The sequence below is a fragment of the Mustela erminea genome, chromosome 11, assembly GCF_009829155.1.
Source record: "Mustela erminea isolate mMusErm1 chromosome 11, mMusErm1.Pri, whole genome shotgun sequence".
Lineage (NCBI taxonomy): Eukaryota > Metazoa > Chordata > Mammalia > Carnivora > Mustelidae > Mustela > Mustela erminea.
The window spans coordinates 92,434,051-92,457,224 of record NC_045624.1 but is presented as its reverse complement, the minus strand read 5'-3'; the positions used below and the strand labels follow the sequence as shown (position 1 = coordinate 92,457,224).

The 23,174-nt window shown below is 42.6% G+C and overlaps 1 protein-coding gene across 7 annotated transcripts in view; it reads left to right on the top strand.

Moving 5' to 3' along the window:
- LOC116568731 (contactin-associated protein-like 3) overlaps nt 1-23,174 on the top strand; it is a 165,608-nt gene that overhangs the window by 1,016 nt on the left and 141,418 nt on the right. For all 7 annotated transcript variants that reach the window (XM_032304400.1, XM_032304401.1, XM_032304399.1 and 4 more), the window contains exon 2: nt 20,138-20,248. In XM_032304400.1, the coding sequence (XP_032160291.1) occupies nt 20,138-20,248 (111 nt within the window). The remainder of the gene's footprint in view (nt 1-20,137; nt 20,249-23,174) is intronic.

The following is a 23,174-nucleotide window of genomic DNA, read 5'->3' as shown; positions in this document are numbered from 1 at the left end:
AAATAAAATAATAAAATAAAATAAAATAAAATAAAATAAAATAATAAAATAAAATAAAATAAATCAGGTGTAGTGCTCAGGTCAGGCTGGGGTGCGTTTCCAGAAAGGGCTAGCAGGCTCCTTCAGAAACTGACCTTGCTGGGGGTGTCCGGATTCAGCCCTTGCAGAGCGGCCCGACTCTGCCCTCACCGGGAAGTTGGCTAAAGTGAAAAAGCTTTCCACCTGAAGTCACTGTCCCACTCCTTCACCCGTGGATGCCAGAGGGCGTGATGATTTTCTGGTATCATCATCTAGTATTGGCTCATTTAATGCCATATCGGGTATGAGTCACTCCTCAAAATGAGCCTTAATCTCCTTTCAGCAAATACTGCCCCGTGTTTCAGACACAATTTTAATTTAGCTTGGTAGGACAACTGCTCTGATTTAATTAAGATGGGGGCATTTAGGTAAAATCAGATCCTCATCCTGCAATAGAGCTCTTGTCATTTTGCTAAGAAATTAAAAACGACCACTGCTAACAATCCGTTGATATTAGTAAATTGTAGGATGCTTCACATCCTACTCTGAGGTCCCATTAAAAAGTCACTGGAGGTCACTCCTACTTAAAGGAAAAGGGGTTTCAAATATCCTTCCTGAGGGAGAGCAGAGTGCCCAGTTGTCATTTTCGTCTCTGTCCTGCTGATTATAGCGTTATTGACAAGATCGGTTGTTGTGGTATTTACTTTCACTTAGTGTTTTACTCCCTGAAACCCACGGGAGGTTATCAGGCTCTTTCACACTGAACATCCTTCTTCGGATTCCTGTGCTTTGGGATGTTCTATGTCTGAATATCCGTGCAGACACTCGGGTCAGAGACAGGCTGGGTGACCCGGCTCAGCCCCTCTGGGTCTCAGGCTGACTCTCCATGTCCTGATACTAGTCTGTGCTTTTCAGCCTGCATGTTTAGGTATGTTTAGTACTATTAAGAAGAGTTCAGTAAACTCAAGAGTGCATGTACATTTGCAATGGAAGGATGTCTTAGACACTAAAGTCCATGATCAGATCACCACAGAGATGACCCCTTCAAGCATCGAATATATGTCTAAATGACTTTGCAGATTTAAAGATTCATAGAGACCACACAGATGGCCTTTAATAATTTCTCAGTAATCTCCTCTGGCCACAAAATCTGTAGCAGTAGAAATAAATGGTCAATCAATCTCATGTCTAGATTTGCTAGTTTGACCAAATCGGTGTTTCTTTAACTCCTGCTATTTGGGGCGTGTGTGTTGTAATGTGTGTACAAGCAAAATATGTCAGCACGTATTTGCAATCCATTATTACTAAGTCAAGGTAGTCTTTTTTGTTCTGCCCCAACGTTTGAGAAATTCTCGAGGAGTTTGCTGGCAGCGTGAGATTTAAGGCACAAACAAGAAATCATGAACATGAATATTGCTGAAGTCTTTTGTTGGCTATAATCCTTGCCCCCCTGCCCCGTTTTAGTGTTTTCAAAACTCAAATAATCCTTTCAGATAGAACTTTATAATGAACAAATATTAAATATTCTTGAGCACTAACTAGAAATTAATGAGAGTTGTATATGAGTAAAAAAAGACAAAGGTATTCGCCCACATGGACCAAAGACAGAGTTACTCTCTTTGGAGCAAGTTGTCAGTAGTAAAGCAGCCCAGCCAGGGGTCAGCCCAACAGATCCTTTCAATGAACAGGACTTGTTTGAAAGAATTGACATCTCAGAGATTACACATGTGCACAAATTTTATATCAGGAAGATGATACACGGGAGAAAAAATATTTCTAAATAGCCATGACCATTGGCTTGTTTTGTTGCTCTGTATTCTCTGTCTTTTTGAAGATAAAACAAGCTGCATTCCTCAAAACAGGGTTTAAGACCTGGTTTTTTAAAAATGTGAACCTGTCCCTTGCCTCCCTTCTAGAACTCTCTGTCCTAAGTCAAGATGAGAGTGTTCTAAGGCAGATCTGTCCTCTTAAATAACCCAAGAGGGAAGTTAGGATATAGATTCCAAGTTAGAGCCCTGCTTTCTCAAAGTTGCTATGTAGGCTGTTGTTGGCTCCTTTACTTCCTACCAAGAGCTACAAATGGAAGAAGGTGATAGCTCTTTGCTTTAGAACTATGCTGGTGAGCCCACAATTCCTTTATGAATTCCAAGACTCTTTGGGAGGGAGAAGAGATATAATCTGAGTATGAAGACGGTCAACATTTTGGTTGTTGTTAACCATTTTCCAAGATTGTGTATTGCTCTGAAGGGTCGTGTGTACCCCCTCCCCACCTGGGAACAACACAATTAGAAGGCAATTCACAGCTGAATTATTTTCCCCATATATATAAGTATAAGCTAGAGCTGACAGCTGCTGCCCCCTTTCCATCTCCACCAGAAAAGGACCCAAGCGTATGTGAGAAATTTCAGTCATTGATGGTGATGATTTGACACAAGTGATGACATTTTTACAGATCCAAGATTCCGTTTAGTGAGTATGACTGACTTGTTTTCACTTTGTTAAAGCTCAGTGCTTGTAATTTTCTCTAGAAGCTTCCTCTGAATCCTTCCTTTCCAAAGTGCCCTTCTTATTGCAAGAAAGAAAGATCTATTTCTGGTCCACTACAGGTGGGGTCCACACTTCCGTTCTAGGAGTGATCATCTAAATTTGTTTTCATATACTGACACCTGTCCTCTTCCACAGTAAATCCCTACATACACAGGAGAGATGTCTGACCATGTCTGGGAGTGTGGACCAAGCCCATTTTAACGGCAGCCACGGGAAACCAAATCATAGTCTCCATGGGCCTCGTAGTGTTGCCATCTCAGCTGGAAGATTTGTACCAGAGTCAAACCCTTCCTTCCTCGAGCCTCAGCTTCTTTATGTGCGAAAGCCATACTGTGTCTTCTCTGACACAGGTGCAGGAATATAATCCTGTAACAGAAATGATCACACAGCATTATCCCTTTCAAATATAAATAACATGCCCAGTTTGGTATAATAGCGAGGCCCTTGTAGTCTTTGAATCACCCTAACCTGGTGACACGATGAGCCTTAGTAATCTGGAATAAAAAATATGCCTGCGGAACCTGGTAACTGGACATAATTCTGTAATTACTAAGAGGCATAAAATGACAAGTATGTATTTATATTTTAGAGAGAGTGAGCAGGTACACATGTAGGAGGGGCAGAGAGAGAAGCAAAGAATCCCACGCAGACCCCTCACTCAACACAGAGCCCCACGTGGGGCTTGATCCCACGGCCCAGAGATCACGACCTGAGCCAAAATCAAGAGTTGGTCGCTGGACTGGCTGTGCCACCTGGGTGCCCCATGAGCGTTCATTTAAGTAAACATATTTGTCATGTGTCTCTTCTCAAGGGTTTTGTTTTTCAGGAGGCTTGTTCTTTGAGCCGACATGGATTCTTGTAATTATTTGCTAAGTGTCGTCAACATTCTTTGTTACTGTCTGAGTGTACGCGATCTCTGGCAGGCCGTGAGGGTAAGAGGCTCCATATGGTCTGTCAAGGCATTTTGTCTTGACCTGTGGGCTAAACTCCTTCCAGGGTTTTCACTGGTTCTGGCCTCTCTCTGCCTCAGTAGCCTGCTCCGTGTTTGTCTGGAGGGAGCCCAGTCTTCCATGTTCATCAGCTGGGGCAGGAAGGGAGCCTGTCAGAGGGGGTGCCCCTGGCGCAGGGAAAGGGGGGTCCGCTCCTGCAGCAGTGAATTGTGTTGGGCAAAATGAGCAGGGAATAGATGGGTGCGTGCTGTAGCGCAGCGGAGTTCAGACAGTCTGGAAAGAGCCTATGACAAACCAGTAAACAGACCCATATTTATAGCATTTGAATGCACTTCCCAGAAATACCAAGGTGGTGAGGATGCTTTTGGGAACACGGAGAAAACAAACTGAAAACTCACACAGTCTGTGGCAATCATCAACACAGAGTGGTGGGCAAGAGCAGAGCCAGCTCTTCCAATCCTGGGAGACCCCCTATGCAGAATAGAAAGAATGACCTGAAGATTCGTCATCAGGCACCCTCCCACGCCTGGAAGGAGGTTTTGGGGAGAGGACTGGCGGTCATGAAAATCTGCTTTTTTGAGTTGATTTTGGGGGAAAAAAACCCCCAAATCATTCAAAAGTACTTCATAAAGGACCTATTCACTAACAGAAACCTCTCAATGAACTGAGCAATTTCAAGTTGAATTTTCCCCCTTAAATCAAAATTAGTCTTTGACTATAAAAGTATAAAATAGTTCCAACAATTTGGAAGTAGCAGAGCCAAAGGCCTCTCCCCACTAACTTTTCAGAGCCTTGAAAGTCTTGGCTTCAACATACAAAATGCTTCAGAGTGACTTCTGCAGGATCCCACTCCCCCGGCCACCCGTGGTCACTGCCATGCTGCTGCTTTCGGCACGGCTGGTTTGTGTTGAGTAACTTTTAAAGACTGAATTATTTATGTCAGCCTATTTCTGAGATGCATTAGACCATCCAAACAGACATACTTGTTATTCCTCGTTTGAATTCTTTGGTGTAGGATGACATGCTTTAAAGATGTTTTTTATCATGTGTTGAGAAGAATTATATACAACCTGTAAATACTGTGGAAAGAGAGCAAGACAGCATGACCTTCGTACCATCCCTTGGAGCATTGCTCAATAGGCCCACACGATTGTCTAATTCTTCCAAATAAGGCAGCATGGCTGACTTGGTCATTTCCCATTTGATCAGAGCTTAGACACTAAGATGGTACATGTTACACTGATTTATTTTCAGGTACAAGTGGTAACTATGAAGGTTTATTGCACTGTCGCACTGCTGTAGGACAAGAAATGGTGTCATGTATCTCATCTGGGTGAAGTATTTTACTACTGTTGAGTACTGTGGGTTACACAGTCGTGGGGGGTGTCAGGTATAGGTGTTGGGTTACTCCTGCAGAGAAATGTGGAGAAGCCTGCTTCCTGAACTGGAGAATAAATTACTTTGGCACGTGTTATTTTCAGGGACTACGACAAGCTGTAAGTTTTTGGCTTCCCGAGTACGGTTGAGATGTGGCTTTCGCAAAATCTATGGTTTGGGGTTCCATCCCCGATTTAGTGGTTGTTGCCAGGGAGAAGGAAGTTCCAGGCCATGCATTCACTGGGCCATTGGGGGCCAGGGCTGGCGACCCTCGTGTGGGGGCTGGGGGCTCGGTGACCTCCCAAGAGCCTGAGACCCAGTGCCCCCCATGCTCGGTCACTGCCGTCCCCTTGTCCCCTGGCTTGGGCTGCTCAGACGTGCGGGCACTTTCTCTGGGGCTTGTGAGCCTGCAGGGAAGTCGCCAGCTCAGAAGACCGTGGGCGTGACCTGCTCCCTGGGGACATTAAATCAGACCCTGCCTGCAGGACTCATGGCTCCAGTTATTTCTTATTTTAACGTCTGTGAATCCCGGGCAACCGGCAGAGCTCAAGCTAAGCGCTCAGCATGGGAGTCCTGCCTGGCCAGGGTGGTGGGGGAGCAGCGTGTCTGGCGTTTGCGTGTCGGCGTGTGTGCCTGTCCACGGGTGTGTGTGTCCTCAGGTGTGCGCGTTTGCATGTGTGCGTGTCTGTGCCTGTCCTTGTCTGCGCATGAATGTGTATGGGTGGGCAAGGAGCGCTTCGCGGCTGTCATCCGCAGAGCCTCCGCAAGTCTCCTCCTCTCCCCTTGTCTGTGCCGACAGTGAGGCCGAGTGACCGCCTGGGTTGACACGCGGGCTTGGGCTGGCCCAGAGGTGTCCCTCCTTCCTGCTGCTGGGGTCAGGACTGAGTGCGAGGGGGCAGTACCTGGGACACTTGTTGGGACTTGGTGTTTGCTGGACTTTATGTGTAGTCCGGTGATAAACGCAGCTGTCCGGACCAGGGCCCTGGCAAGCATCTTTCATCACTTGGAAGTGGCAGAAAACCCCATCACATGGACTTACGCCAGGAGGGGAACTGTGGGCTCCCATCGCTTCATTTTGTGCAGGGCTAGGGCCAGCAGGTGAGGCCATGCCCGGAGGCTTGGTCTTTCCTCCTCGTCCCACGCCAGCCTGGTGCTCGGGCAGAACCATGGCCAAGGTTGGGCTGCCCAGCCACACCGCTGGGGATAACGCTCCCCCCTGGCTGGACTCCAGCCCTCATCACTTCAGAGCAGGGCGTGCTTACTTATTTGTCCCTTGTTCCAAGCTCCGGGAAAGCAGGGACCTCTTGAGGGGATAGGGTAGTTCTGAGAGACAGTGGGCTGTTGAGCATATAAACAGGCCAATGTTTCACTTTCCCAAAACTTCCAGCCAAATCCCCAGATCTGTGCTGTCTATGTTGTCTCTGCTGGGCTGTGTGGCCGATCTTACCAGGGGACTGTGACAGGGAAGGGGTGGCCTTCTGACCCACCTAGGGTGGAGCCAGCGAGGGATTGGGATTGGGTCCCTGACCAGGTGCTTTGCCTGCATCATCCTGACAAGGAAGCGAAATGCACCATCCATTTAGGTAATTAGCTTAACATCTATTATGAAAGCATTGGCTTTCAGGCTCTTATCTGCTTCATATAGCAGATGGTCGATTACATGTATGCCTCCTTCATTAGATTTTAAAGTTCCTGAAAACAGAATCACATTTATTTGTCCCTGCAGCCTGGCTGATGGTGCTCACTAAGTATTTACCAAGAAAAGAAGAAATTAATATATTGAAAATACGCTATTTTGAAAGTATACAGAAGCCATATGGAACATCCTCATGAGTGTTCTATAATCATTCTGCAGGTAGCCCAGTAAAAAGTTAATTTTTACACGAACATCCCTGAGCTCATCATTTGCCCATGGAAAGACCCCACTAGCTGATTTCGAATGTTTCCTTTTCTTTCAGTTAAAAAATGCGTGACAAAATTTCTGGCCTGAGGCCAGGTGCATGGTGCATGTTCTAAAAGCTGCTGGGACCCTAAGTGGGCACTGAAAAGGCCAGGTGTCAGGGACACTACCCAAGACCAATGTGTGGGAACAAGGAGGCCTCTGGGCAGGGGCCTTTGGACGAGATGTCTTTTTCTAGGGAGATCCTACATGAAGCCTGAGCTGGGCTCCATATTTGGGGTGTGAAATAGAGATGCTTGGGAGCAGTGTGTCACTGGAGGTCCCCAGAAGCCTGGTCCACCCACTAGATGCTTGAAGCTGTATGTCAGACCAGTGGGAAAGGCTGACTGTACAACACGGAAGAGGACAGGGAGACCAATAGATGACCCATTCACCTCAGTGTGGCTGTCTATTGCCATCTGGGCAGCCAGGAGGCTGTGTTCATTTGAGCCACAGCTGTCTCTGGCATGGCAGCCGTGGACTTGTGGCTAGGAACCCAGCACACCCAGAGCAAGCTCCTGTGGGGTCTCAGGCTTGACTCCCCTGGTCTGGCCTGGGGGATCTTCCCAGTCAACAAAACCTGTTACTATTATTGAAAATGTTTATGACTCATGGACTTGAGGGCTTGATGGTGCCTAGAGAATATCTCTACTTTCAAATGAAGATTGCTTCTGACCCTGTTTTCAGAATGACGTAGTGGGGGCACCATTTCCACGGTGCTGACTCCGGCAGCGTCCTTTTAAGAAGCATAGAACTAAAACTCAACAAGGGTCCTCAAGACACTGACCATACTTTCAGAGAGGTGCGGGAGGTTAATTGAAGTGTGGTCAGTATCCATGTACACCACAGTGACTAGATAGTGACTGGCTAGCTCTCTCCTTCATGCTGTGCTTATAGGGAGGGGGGTGGCCATCTGTCACCAGACAATCCAACTTCAATGTCACTGACTACTCCCAGGCTGTACCCTTCATCCCATGACTTACTCATTCTGGAACGGGAAGCCTTTACCCGCCCTGCCCTGCTCCTGTTTTTGCCCATCCCCTCTGGCCACCACCTTTGTTCTTTGTGTTCATGGGTCTCTTTCTGCCTTTGTTCATTTTGTTTTTTAGAGTCCACCTAGAAAATGAAATAATATGGCATTTGTCTTTTCTGTCTGGCTTATTTCATTTAGCATGATATCTTCTAGGTTCATCTGTGCTGTTGCAAATGGCACGATCTCATTCTTTTTTATGGTTAAGTGATATTCCATTATATATATATATATACATTAAACATGCGTATCACCTCTTTTTTTTTTAAAGAGTTTATTTATTTGACAGAGAGAGATCACAAGTAGGCAGAGAGGCAGCAGAGAGAGAGAGATAGAGGAGGAAGTAGGCTCCCTGCTGAGCAGAGAGCCTGATGTGGGGCTCGATCCCAGGATCCTGGGATCATGACCTGAGCTGAAGGCAGAGGCTTAACCCACAGAGTCACCCAGGCACCCCAGTGTATCACCTCTTCTTTATCCATTCATCTATTGATGGACAGGAAGGTTGCTTCCATATTTTGGCTTTTGTAAATAATGCTGGAATAAACTTGGGGGGTACATAGATCTTTTTAATGTTTTGATTTTCTTTAACTAAATATTTAGTAATAGGATTACTGGATCATATGGTATTTCTATTTTTAATTTTTAAAAAAGATTTATTTATTTATTTTAGAGAAAGAAAGAAAGAGAACCCAAATAGGGGGAAAGTCAGAGGGAGAGGATCTGCAAGCAGATTCCCTGGTGAGCATGGAGCCTGATGTGGGGCTCCATCTCAGAACCCAGGAGATCAAAAGCTGAGCTGAAACCACAAGTCAGATGTTTAACCAACTGAGCCACCCGGACACCTCTATTTTTGTTATTTTTATGGAGGAACTTTGTACTGTTTGCATAGTGGATGCATCAATTTATATTCCCACCATTAATGCATGAAGGTTCCTTTTTCTCTACATCCTCATGAACACTTGCTGTTTCTTGTCTTTTTGAGTTTAACCATTCTGACAGGTGTGAGGTGATTTCACTGTGGTTTTGATTTGTGTTTCCCTGATGCCAAGTGATCTTGAGCATCTCTTCATGTGTCTGTTGGCCATCTGGATGTCTTCTTTGGAAAAATGTCTATTCAAGTCTTCTGCCTATTTTTAATCACATTATTTATCTATTTATTTGATATTGGATTGTATAATCCAACTGACCTTACTTTTTATCTGGCTATTTTTTTCACAAGTCTTCTAGGATACATATATCTGGCCATCAATACAGAGGGTTCGACCTTTGTGATTGTTAAATGAGTGTTAGTCTCCAAGCCAGACGTATCTGTATGCACTTTGGGATGCAGTCTCAGTTAAAGTGGGTATGAAGACACTGGTGTGGACCTCTAGAGAGGGAGCATTCTGGCTTGTTTCTGAAAGATTAGGGTTAATGCTCTCTCTTCAATTTGTTCCACCACATTAATTATTCCACCACTTGTTCAAGCCCTCCATGTCTCTGGAACTGGTGTGCAATAGTTGTCTCCATGGTTTCCCTGTCGCCAGCTTACCTCCTCCTAATTCAGTTTATTCTACTGCCAGAGTAATCTTTCTAAAGACGATCTTACTTTCCCTGGTAAAACTTTCATGTATTTTCTCGTATCACACACACACTCCTTGAAAGGTCTCTTCTCTTCACTCACTGCTTTCATCTCCTCCTTTAACTGACCCTGAACTATAGACACCTCACCACACTGGCATTCTCACCAGGGTTTTCTCACACACACACACACACACACACACACACACACACACACACACACCTGTTTCCATTTCTGCCTCCTCATGTCTTGTCTTCCTGTTGAATGTGTTTTGCTTCTGCGATCATCTAGGCTCATGGATCCATGTCAAGGAAACACATACCTACAATAAAAATAAGAACAAAACACATAGAAGAAACAAAGCACCACAAGGGAGAATCAGAAGAAATGAGAAATTGTGCAGATAAAAATAAATGTAGACATTGAGATCAATTTATAATGCACAATTTGTTGTATAGGTGTAAGGAAATAAAAGATGGGGAGAATGGAGAGAATAAGGATGATCAAAATGATTGAGCAGAATTGAGAAAGAACAGTGTTGAAATGAAATTCTTTATTATTGGCATAAAAATTTCAGTGGCTGCTGACATGGCAGATTAGACACAGGTGGAGAGAGACTTAGCAAATTAGAAGACAGTTGTGGAATAAAAAACCAGCATGTTCCATAGGGAAACAGAGAGGCAGGAAATATGAAAACCAGACCAGGGAGCATGGAGAAGAACACAACAAGATCTCTGTGTCAGATAGGAGTTCTGGGAGGAGATGTGGAAAGAAGAAACACTTAAGAAGTGTTTCTATAGAAAGGCAATCCATAGAGACCATCTATAGAAATTGCCCAGAATTGAAAAGTCACCAATCTTTAGATTCAGGAAGACCTTCAAATCCCTAGTATTACAAGAATAAACAAATTACCATGCATAGCAACACTTTATGTTGAAACTGTTGACCACCAGAATAGAGAGAAGCTGGTAAGAGTGGTCTGAGAGACAAATGACAAACAATAAAAGCAGGGACGTGAACTCTTAAGTTTGTGAGAGGGAATAATTGCCAACCAGGAAGTGTAGACTTGTTGTTTTATGGTTCAAGAATGAAGGTGAGATAAAGTCATGCATAGAAAAAATAAAATCCAAAAAAGTATGAAAGACCAACAAAGCTTCACTAAAGAAATGTTGGTGGGTAAGTTTAGCAAGAAAGGAAATGATTACAGAGGGCAGTATGAGATGTAAAAATCTAGTAGCTAGTGTGCAAATCCGATCACACATTTGAGCAACAATAAAGCTGAATGTACAACGTCAGGGTACAGTTGGTGCGATGAAAAGAAAGAAGACAAGTCTACATGAGCAGTGGAAGGTCAACATGGAAAGGAGTGATCAGAATAAGGTGTTTTTATGAACCTTGCATTATTTTGTGGAGGGAATTAAAATCTGTTTGATTGTAGGCTTTGTTAAATTGTAAACCAGAGTGTAGTATAAGATTTTAAGGAGGCCCACAAGAAGAATTGTAAAAGGAAGTATACCTTCCAAACCAATAGAATAAAAAAAAAAAAAATGGACTAGGTGGGGGACAGATTTCAGACTATTCAAAAGAAAGCAAGAAGAGAGGGAAAGAAAGAAAAGAAAGTTTTGGATAAAATAGGCAAACAAGTACATAAAATAAATGGTAATGAAGTGATAGCGATATAGAGATTTGAAGAAATTATTTCCAGCTTTTATATTTTGAGTACAGAATATATTGGATAATATTATTCAGGCTTTCAACTATATATAGAATAGTTACATTTTGGGACCCCTGGGTGGCTCAGTGAATTAAAGCCTCTGCTTTCGGCTCAGGTCATGATCCCAGGGTCCTGGGATCTAGCCCCACATCGGGCTCTTTGCTCAGCGGGAAGCCTGCTTCCTCCTCTCTGTGCCTGCCTCTCTGCCTACTTGTGATCTCTCTTTCTGTCAAATAAATAAATAAAATCTTTAAAAAGTAAATAATTTTACATTTTTACTTGACCAAAAAAAAAAAAAAAAAAACCAAACCAAAAATCAAACCTAGTTTCAATAAATTTGAAAGAATTAGCAACTTAAAAGTAGAAGAAAATTTCCAAAACTGAAGAGGAATAATATGTTCCCATTACAGAAGCTCTTGTGCCGAGTTAAATAAATGGAACACAATAATGGGAATTGTTGACTGAAGATTGTGGAAGTGGAAAAAACAGGGAAACATGGTCCCAGTTTTGGTCACCCAAGATAATAGCGTAAGCTGATTTGCTATAATGAAATGAGAGCTGGTTGACTTCATTGGAATAGTAAGATCAGAAGCAAAAGGAAAAGCGGAAATAGATACAAGTTATGAGAGAAAATAACTTTTTCATTGGAAATTTACAGTCATGAGTGGGGAGAATGACAAGGGAGAGTAAACTTTTGCTAGTGATCTTTGGGAAATAAGTAAAGTTTCACTCAAGGCATTGTTCAAAAATTGAGAGTAAGCATTGTGTTAAAAATAGGAGGATAATCAGCAAAAAATGAATTAAATGGGATATTTTGCATGCTGTGCAACATTGTGAAATTTTTCCTCTTTAGGAAAAAATGTTGCCTGTTTCAAATTTTAATATGATTGTATGTTTATTCATTCATTTGTCTCTTATCTGATATTGAGAATATTTTTTTTTAATTTTATTTATTTATTTGACAGACAGAGATCACAAGTAGGCCGAGAGGCAGACAGAGAGAGGGGAAGGAAGCAGGCTCCCTGCCGAGCAGAGAGCTCGATGTGGGGCTTGATCCAGGACCCTGAGATCATGACCTGAGCCGTAGGCAGAGTCTTAACTCACTGAGCCATCCAGGGACCCCGAGAATATTCTTGATTAAAGAAAGAAAATGTGTTTATGCTCGAAAGCAGGTGAATGGGATCATTTAAATGTGTGGGTTTTCATCTGATCTCCTTTGCTTACGGACTGCTGTTAGGGTTACAGCGATAATCCTAAGTGTGGCTGTTGGCACCGTGGGTGGATGCGGGTGGCACAATTTAATTCATGCTCGTAGCACTTTACTCGTGTACTTGCGACGTTATTAAGTTTCAACAGTTACTGCTGATAAATTACGGAGGCATTTTCTACGGGTGTCCGAAATCTCGAGCTATTTCTCATATTTTAAAACAGAACAAAACACTGGATTTTATCATGTATTTTTCTGTTAGAATCTGGAGGTTCCCGAGGTTAGCAGATTTGTATCTTTTATAAACTAATTTTAAGTTCTGTGGTCTTATATAATGCCTAGATGATGAAGATCGAGAGATTTATAAAAGAAAAGGCAGTATATATACACGGTGTGTTTCGACACATGCTGTGAATTTTAAATCTCTACTGGTTGCTGAACATTTCAGCATTTTCCCATGTCTTTGAAATGAGCGCTGTATCTCAGCATGGCTCCAAAGGTTAGTAGAAGAGTGAAAAAACCCCACGCTCTTTGGGTGAATTTTGAAAAGAAGTGTTTAGTTGCACCCTTGGAAATAACACCAAATAGATACATTACCTTTGTAAGTGTGTCTAATGAGATACTGGAAAATGTATTGTTTTATTCAATGGTGATCTAAGTTTGTATTTGCTTGATGCACGCGCGCGCGCGCACACACACACACACACACACACACGCTTCCTAAAAATGATTGGATTTTCCACTTGTGTAACAGCAGTGGCCTCTAGTTTTGAATAAACATGAACCATTAAACAAAATGATTGTTTTATGGAAATTTTTTGGACAGAGACCCAAGTTTTCAGTGAACTGTTACTATTTAAATTCAAATAATTTTTAGGTAAACGTTCCATTAGACAGTAACGCTGTTGTGTACCAGGACCTCAGTGGGCTGTTCCAGAAAATACTTAACTCTGAGGGGATTGTACTGAAACTTTCAGAATCATCTAAATTCCATAATAAATCAAATCCCATAATATAAAAACTTTCCTCCCCACCATGTGTCTTGTATACGTTCTTGGAGCTCTACAAAGAAATTACTGCCTTGTGTTTTCCTCCCTCCACAAAATGGGGAAAAATGGTATTTTGTGGAAGGGTCATGTACAAATATTCGTGCTTGGGCTGCATTGATTGTACCTGCTGCCACCAACTGCAGACTCTTTTGAACAACTGTCCTTGTTGATTGTCAGAGGAATGAAGGAGGGAGGGAGGGAGACAAGGAAGAAGGGGAGGATGGAAGGAAGCAGGAGAGAGAGCAAAATGCAGGTGGATCCGAATTACAAAGCAGAGCTTGTGACCAGACTTTCATCGGTGGTCACACCAGATTTTGAGCCTCCCAGTTGATTATTTAAAGCACAAAATACATATTTCTCTGCAATGGCGTGTATTCTGTTTCTCATTCTCATGAAGCAGTGAGTTTTTAGCTTGGGAATATGTTAAGTTATTTTGTATTTGTTGTTTTAAATTCTTTCCAGTGAAAATGCCTGAATACTAAATACTCTTTCCAAGATAGTAAGTTCTCGAGTCACCTAAGCCTTGTCCTAAAAATTCACCTATTGGTGATAATATTTATGAGTCAAATAAGATAGAGTGTTGTTGGTTTTTTCTGGTTAAGATTTGTCACGTGGACTTGCAGGAGAAACATTCCTTAAAATATAAATGAACATCTAAATCCTTTCGTGTGTCCTCCTAAATTTTTAAAAACTTTGTCCTGTCGTTTTTTTTTTTTTTTTTTTAAGATTTTATTTATTTGACACAGAGAGAGAGAGATCACAAGTAGGCAGAGAGGCAGGCAGAGAGACAGAGAGGGGATGAAGCAGTCTCCCTTTGGAGCAGAGAGCCCGACGTGGGGCTCGATCCCAGGACCCTGGGATCATGACCTGAGCCGAAGGCAGAGTCTTTAACCCACTGAGCCACCCAGGCCTCCCCCCTTCTTTTTTTTTAAAGATTTACTTATTTATTTGACAGAGAGAAAGAGAGATCACAAGTAGGTAGAGAAGCAGGCATAGAGAGAGAGAGAGAGGGAAGCAGGCTCCCTGCTGAGCAGAGAGCCCGATGCGGGACTCGATCCCAGGATCCTGAGATCATGACCTGAGCCGAAGGCAGAGGCTTAATCCACTGAGCTACCGAGGTGCCCTGTCCTGTCGTTTTTGATTGTTTTACTGTCAGAAAGTAGAGAGGGAATGAAATAATGTTGTTTCCAAATTTCTGGTGGCACAAATTGAGAAACTTAAAAAATTTGCCTAAAAGTTTCAAAATAAACTATGTATTCCCCCAAGAAATATTTATTAGCTGTTGCTCTTTGAATCAGCTTATGGAGGAGCACCATCTATGGAATGGAGCTACGTGATTTTATGAGAATCACAGTATTTTGGTAAGACGTGGGAAAAATGTCTGAACAAAAATTAAAAACAGGCGCACTCCATTGTTTTGTGGCCATTTTAACAACGTGAGTAGAGTCTGTGGGATATTAGACTCTGCTCCTCGAAATGGATAGTTCAGATTTACGGGTCAGCAAGGCAGGTCTCCAGTTAGTGAGCTACGACTAGTTAAATTCTTTTTAAACTCAAGGTTTAGGGCCACATCAATGCCCACGTGAGTCGACAGCTGACTTTCTCAAGTGCGGCCCTCTGAGTAGGAGCAGGAAAGGGTTCCGGATTCTTGCAGTCGTGTTTCTTACTTGCTGACTCCCCAGGCCTGGTTTAAATGCCACCCACAGAGCACAGCATGGGTGCTTGGCTGCTCCCGTGATAGCAGGTGGCCCGTGGAGCTGCTGTGCCTAGAAATGAAGCCTGCAGGCTTTTCCTATCAGGACGAACTTGGCTGTTTGGGCAGCGTGAGCTCAACACGTATTGAGATGAAATATAACTTAGATATGGAGATTTCAGAAAGTTGCTCTCAACCTCGTGGCTCAGTTGAATTCAGCACGTTTATCAGATGCCTGCCCCTTGCCAGACAGTGGGCTAGAAGCTGAGGAAATAAAGATAAATATTGGTTCTTTACAAAACTTGCAGATCCTCCATGAGAAGGAGGATGAATCATTAAAAGCGGTATCATTGTAATGCGGAAGCCACAGTCACCATTGATTGTCCATGCCTTTTGCTGAATATAAGTTTTTTGGGGGAACTTAGTGGATAATAATTGGGATCATTAAAATTCTGCCTTTCAAACAGGTGCAAATTCTTGGCTCTTTAGTGTTCAGAAGGAGGACAACTCGTGGGAAACCTGGGACAGTTCTCCCCCAGGGCTGCGGTTCCTCTGAGGAAGCAGGCAGAGAGATGGGCTTGGAGAATTAGGCACGGGTCCCTAGAGCACCCTGTATGCCATGCTTACAGAATGTCCCGTCACTTCTAGGGGGGCATTACCATCACACACACGTGCACAGGTGTGTACACCTGAGGGTTGGAGACTGGCCAGTGCCCCTGAACTCTGGCCAAGGTCAGTACCACTGTCCAAAGTGTTGACAGCATGGTTTGGAACCTGTACGGATTGGGACTCTTTAAGCCCCCACCTCGGGAAGGGAGGTGTGGGGGCCCCAGATATTCACAAAGTTCTCAGTGGCCTTGATGGGCCACCAGCGATCGGGGAATATTAGAGCAGCAGCCTAGCTCCAGGCCTCATTCCTCCTGATGGAGAGAGATTCCCAGGTATCTTCAGGCTCTTCTGAGTTCAGATGTTCTTGCCAGTCCAGTGGCAACTGGGCACCCCTGTGTGCCTCTGGGCCTTGATTCCCGCTGCCCAAGTGGGAGGAGCAAGTAGGGCCAGAAGTCGAGGGGAGTTTAGATCATGCTCTCTGTTCCATTCCAGGGACTGGAGTCCATTGTGATATGCTGAAGGATGAAAAACAAGCAGCAAACAAACAAAAAAACAAAAACAAGCAACAAACAAATATGAATTTTCTGTGCTGAGGAATTTTTAATCTTATCCAGAAGATAAGGCATCCTGAAAAGATACCACTTACACATACTTGAGTACAAACTGAATTTGAAGTGTCGAAGAAATCAGAGCAAATGTATTAAGGACAGGCTGTGGCTAACTGACGGAGTCTGTCTGGGCTTGTTTTCTGTCTGTGGGGAAGGATAGATTTAAGTCATTTTAGAAGGAGATCAAGAGCCTAGAAAACCCCCAGATCAGCTCACTTAGAGTGGGAAGGCTAAGCCAGCTCTATTTTCTCCAGTTGTGAGAAGTTCCAAATTTCTAAGATTTCACCTGGAAAAAATATATATAATTTTAAAAATTAGAAGCTGGAATATTGTTTTATAATCTCAGTCTAAGGCTGTTCTGCTGGTAAGACGTACAATAGGCTTTTGATTAAAATGGTATTGTAGTAAGTGCACCTAGTGAGACAAGCTTTGAGTATTTCATAAATATGGATTTATTATATCAGAATGCACATAAGGATGTCTCTAGCACTCTGATCTGAGTCATACAAAAATCATGAACAATTGTGGTGTCTTTGTTTTTTCTCTAAAACCCGTGACAATGGACCATTACTTTTCCTTTAGCATTCTTAAGCCCCTCTGAGAACCTCACTTGGAGTACATTTGAACCACTGAAGGATGAGTGCATCTCAAAATTAAGATTATTCCATGGACTCACTCTCATTAATACAGGTGGTTATTATGAAGGGAAATAAAATTGCATTAGCTTACTTAACTGTAATATTCTCTATTTTCATATGTTAATTCTCATAAGCTTATTACTTGTACTCAACTTGCTTTTCCCTCTAAGTGATAAATAGTAGTTGTTTAAAATTGTTTTTCCATTTCACTTGTCAAAATCCATACTTTGTGAATAATTCTTGTACCTTTGAAACATTTCAGGAGTCATCATTTTTATTTTGGGGTAGAAATAATGTTTATCAGATTATTCATGAGAATGATAGTCATTTAGTAGGATTCACATATTTCATAATGATGCAAAGAAAAAAGAAAATTAAATTGGGTCTTGACAACTTTTGCTTCAGGAATCATAGTAGAAAACACAAATATTTCAGGTTGAAAACAGTAGTTAATGGAGGTTTGGGATGGTTCTGGAGGCTTCACCTTACATGGATTAAATTCAGTTAGAAACACACTGAATGCCTGGAAAACTCTGTCCAAATTCTGAACCTCTCTTCTCCAGGTACCTTATAAGGATGTGACCGCCTTGTTTTTGAGCACACAAGTCCTCGACTTCTACTACCTTGGCGTAAAATGAAACACTGGTTTTGAAGCCTTTAAGTTAGGGTTATAAAAAACATTGTCATTTAAAAATAAATTTTATAAATTGTTCTTCCAAAAAAAGATTACAGCACAAAGGCTATTCTTTTTTTTTTTTTCTTTTTAAAGACTAAGCTTCATATGCCTTCTCTGAAGTAAGAATAAAAAATGACAATATGGTTTGGAACGTTGAACACTGCCTTTCACATCTCTATATGGGGAACATGTGTTTATAGCATCTTTTGAAGGAACTTAATAAGTGTTGACTTGTCTTAGCAGAGTGAGAAGAATAAAAGCAAATACTTTCAACCCTCAGTAGTCCTCTCAGTGAGTGAGTCCCTGTTGTACTCCCTGCCATGTTGCTGTGTGCGTTCCCTTGTATTGTTGTGTAACGGCTCACTGTACTGCATAATCATGTGATATCATCACTGGCTAGTCATGTGATTCCCCATTGAACTGAGGAGAGAACTGAGGCTTAGTGAAGGGTGAGTGATACCCAAGAGTCGGCAAGGCTGGTGAATGCCAGTCCCACCCAAGCCCAGTTGCAAAATCTATGCTAGCTTCAGTGTTGAGATGACAACAGTGTGAGCAGAGGGGACTAGCACCAGGACAGACCTCTAAAGGAGAATGTGTGGGGCCAGGGCTGGGAAGAGAGCAGGCTTCACTAGACACACAATTAATGGGAATAGCCCTCTCTTGCTGTCAATCTGCTGTGTGATTTCAAGGTGGTGGTGAGGTCCCCAGGACCCCCTGTGTATAGGGAGACTAATACAGTCCTGTTCTGCTCAACGTTCTAGACCCTGAGAAACTTCTAGGCTAACACTCGAGTTAGCTCTGTTGACCATGACATGTAGATAACACCCCTCTTCTGGAATTTTCTGAAGTACTAATCATACCCCAGTAATAGGCCAACTCTTTGTGGTGCCTGTGCACACACCCATCACAGGGGCTTCCTGGGCCTTCCTGTGCCACAGACCCCTTTGGAACTTCACTGAAGTCTGTGTCCCCTTCTCATAGCAATGGTTATAAATGCATTATATTTATATATATATGCCAGTTACAGTGAAGGGCTGATATCCATCAATCAGAAATTGTAATATAATGTCTCCTTTGTTATTAGCTCATTAAATAACAAAATCTAGTGCTGAGTCGAATACAATTATTTGGAAGTAAGGAGGAACATAAATGATACTTCCAGATATCCGTGAAGATTGCTATAAGACTGTCTGTAACTTATGATGGTAACAAACAAAAAAGCATGGGCACTACTGAAGATGATGTGGTTTGTCTATGCTCATGATTAAAGAAAATGCTGAATTTTAGCTGGAGGTTTAATGAAAATAAAGATGTAGCTTTTCCCTATCTTCGCAGGCCCTTTAAATCATATCTGTACCCCATGTTATGAACTGCTGAGTCATGGTTCCCCGATTCAGTTTCTATGAAAAACCCTCTTGGGCTTTTGATTGGACTTCTAATGACTCTTTACCTCAAACTGGGGACAACGGAGAGTTTAAAAATACTGTCTTCCTGTCTGTGATTGCGAGAGTCTGTATTTTACTGCTTTTCTTTAAGGTCATTCAGTATAGTTTTTATAATAATCCCCATAAATGTTTTGCACAGTTTTGTAAGATTCATTCTTAGATACTTTGTGTGTTTTGTTGTTATTTGTTATTCTAGTTATCGTTGGCCCCCACCTAGAGTTTAAGACGAAATCAGTTTTGGGATATTGAGCTACTAAACCAGTCACTTACTGATTTTTGGACTTTCTGTCTTTGCCGTTGTATCACCTGGAAGGGATGGTGGTTGCTTTTTTTTTTTTTTTTCTTTCCCAATTCTGTGCTTTTAATTCTGAAATGTTCTCTTAGGTACTGAAAGGACTTTGAGAGTGGCTTTCAGCAGAAGCCATGATGCTTGTTAAAGTCTTCTTCCTGATTTTAAAGGAAATTCTTCTAATAGTTCTCCACTGAGGGGCAGCAGGCTGGAACCAACTTCTAGCAGTCAGCAAGAGCCATTCATTCACTTTTCAAGAATTTTGTAAGCCGGTTGTTAAAACACAGTCATTATTAAAGATTAAGTTGTATAAAGTTATAGTTAAGTTAATCATGTTAAAAACCAAGGTAAGCTCTCCAAACTTACTGCGTACTACTCTCTTTCATGGCATCTCACTCTTGTCTATGCTCTTGAGGTTATTTTAATCTCTTAATCTGCATGGTGGAAACACTGTATAATGAAGTGACATGTGTGACCCTCTTACCCTTGTGATGGTTGGTGACATCATGCTGACAGCTGGGAATTGCCCACGATGGGAGTATGTACACCACGGAAGATGGCAAATGCTGCCAATCAGGGGTTTTATTTTCTTTGCCACCGACTAACACACCTCTGATCAAGACCGACGTTTGCCATAGATTCTAGCATTTTCTTGGCCTCTTAACTGAAAGCAAGGACAGGAGGGAGGAGAGGAGGGAGAGGAAGAAGGAAGCAGGAAGGCAGGGAGGGCAGAAGTGGGGAATGCCTGCAGCAGGGGGTTAATCTGAATCTGGGGTTTTCCGCACAGATCACTGTGATGTCCCGCTGGCGTCCACGTTGCCACGAGAGTCCTTCAGCTGCTCGTCGCAGCTGTCCAGGAGCCACGGCCCGGGGTTCGCAAGTCTTAATCGCAGAGATGGTGAGTCTGATGCTGTCTTGCTGTTAGCCCATCACGAGTATTTCTCAGAGAGAATAACGACCATTCTTACTTCATATTCATTCTTCTGGCTCGAAGAGTAATTATATCGCAGTTGGGTGGAAGTGAAGAAGCAGGTTCAGTGATGTGTCATTTCCAGCTTCCTGCGTCTGTAGCGTTCTTCTTTTCTGTTGGTTCTGACGTTTCCCATCCCTGCTGATGGTCAGCAAGTGGTCATAAATGAGACGTGAATCAGAAGGGAATTACTGGAGGCTCCAGATTATTTCCTATTTTGTCATCCCTTTTTAGTTTCAGAGCACTCCATGGACGGGTGACTAGCAAGTGTGCTTATTGTGGGTAACTAAAACACTAGCAAGTGTGCTTATTGTGGGCTCCTGGGTGGCTCAGTGATCTCGGGGCCCTGGGATGGAGCCCCATATCTGGCTCCCTGCTTGGTGGGGAGCCTGCTTTCCCTCTCCTTCCAGCTCCTGCTCTTTCTTCTATCTCTCTCTCTTTCAAATAAATAATCAAAGTCTTAAAAAAACCCAACAACAAATGAATGAGCCAATGTCATGGGCACTGGCAACATCCAGCAAGCCACGAGCTGGCCCCAGTGAGATGGGAAGCTGCCACGGGGTAGTGATGGGGAAACAGCCCCATCCCAGGACCTGGCCTGCAAGGAGCCGGGGCAAAGCCTCCTGTTGAAAATAGATTGTGTTTGTACCATGGGAAGGGAGCTAAAGGGCTCCTTTCTCGGGGTGGGGAGGTGTTCGTTCATTCATTCTTGCTCCATGACTTATGGATGAAGTTGCTTTCACTTTTGCACAAACAGTCATTCAGCAGACTGAGTAATACATGCACTGAAAACACAGATGTTTCACTACCTTGGAAAGGGATAGATTAACTTTTTTGGTGAATGATCCATTCAGAAAGTAAAATTTTAAATTGACTGTGTCCCAGGTAAATGTAAATTCTGAAGATTATTACAATGGAACAGAGCATTTGCCTCCCTTTATTCGGTATTTCTAAGATCACAGTTTAAGTATAGCTTGAATTTTATTGTGTCCTCAAAAGTCAAGTGCAGGAACAAGTGATCAGATAGATTGATAGGGCCCCATAAAGACACAGGGAAGGATTTTGGTGAGTTTGGAGGGGTGGAGAGATCACGCTGCTGAGGACCACCTTCATGACCTTTTACTATGAAGAACCATTTCTGGCCAAATATTTTCTCCTCCAGGTAGTTAGGAAGCATCAGTCATGATGACTTTCAGTCCTCTGGTGAAAATAGCCTCTCACTGAAGCCGGTTTTCAATTAATAATTAAATGATCAAATTTACTATTTTTGGTCTGTTGTTTCCTCTAATACCAGCTTAACATCTAAACTTTCCAATGGTTGCCCAAAGACTGTAAAAACCAAATAAGCATCATCCTTAATTAGTTTAAAGGATCCCAAGAGGCCTGTGTATTGTGTTTCTGATGTGCATATACAGGATATCTTTATGATTCAGGCCTCTGGTCCTGTCAGTGTGTGGTGGCACTGGGAAGTTTATAAGCATCAGAAGGAAAATCCCAGTGTTTAAGATAAATTTATTTCCATTATATTTAATTAAAAAATCAATAACTTAGACTATCGTAAGCAGCCATTGTAAAATGGTCAGTATAAAATGCATTTACTATAGTCAGATCACTCTTTGCAGATTTAAATTAATTTTTTAAGAGCATGGCAATCAATTGATGAGGTTTTTCTTGTGGTTGTTGCTACTCTGACTGTATAAAATACATATTTCATTAAATACTCCTTTATTTTGCCATCTGATTTTATACCCATTCCTAAGGCAGGATTCAGACAGCACGGTTTCTCAATATCCTTCTGAAGGATTATCTGTGCATATTTTCCGTTGAAAGCCGGCATCCCAGGGGCATCTGGTGGCTCAGTCGGTTGGGCGTCTGCCTTCAGCTGGGCTCCTGATCCCAGGGTCCCTGGACTGAGCCCTGCACCAGGTTCCCTGCTCAGAGGAGAGCCTGCTTCTCCCTCTCCTCTCTTGAATAAATAAATAAATAAAATCTAAAAAAAATTAAAGCCAACATCTCAGAATCTTTCCTGGAATTTCTTTTGACTTTGTAAATGCTAGAGAACAGATTAGTTCAGTTTAGGATATTACAATGTAAAATTTGGATTGTATAAAATCTGGAAGATTATAATAATAATGACGATGATTCTTCTATATAGTAGTTGTAGCTTTTCTGAAAATTTGGCACAAGATCTGGTGATGGAAGCCATGTTAGACAACTTGATTATGTGGTTAAAATGTCCTTGGTCTATATTATGGTACCTGGAGGTTGTAAAGAAGGTGTCTGTCTTACCTCCCTCCCTATTTTGCCCAGCAGTCTCTGAGCTTTCAATATTTTTATGGAAAAATAGAACTATCTGAACCCTCATGGCTCCTGCCAGGGATTTTGTATGTAGCTTATCGCTGCATCTACCTTATGTAGAAGGTAGTAAGACAGCAGTCAGTACATACAGTTTCTTTATTTTTATTATTTTTAAAGATTTTATTTACTTATTTTAGAGAGACAGAGAACATGAGTGAGGTGAGCAGAGGGAGAGGGACTAGGAGACTCTGCACTGAGCATGAAGTCCAACACGGGGCTCGATCTCACGCCCTCCAGATCATGACTTGAGCGCAGATCAACACCTGAGAATTTACTTAAGAAGAAAGGCTGTGATTCAGATCACTTCCCTAAGAAAAATATAAACACTTAATCTCTACATTGATTTTCCATCCAGCCATGTTTATCTGAATTGCCCCTTCTAGGAATTTCCTTTTTTATTTCTGCCCAGGTCCCCTGGCTCAGGATTCGCCAGCTAAGGTGGCCTTCCTGTCTGCCAAAGTAGTGGGGTCCAGTTAGCAATCCTTCCCGAGGCACC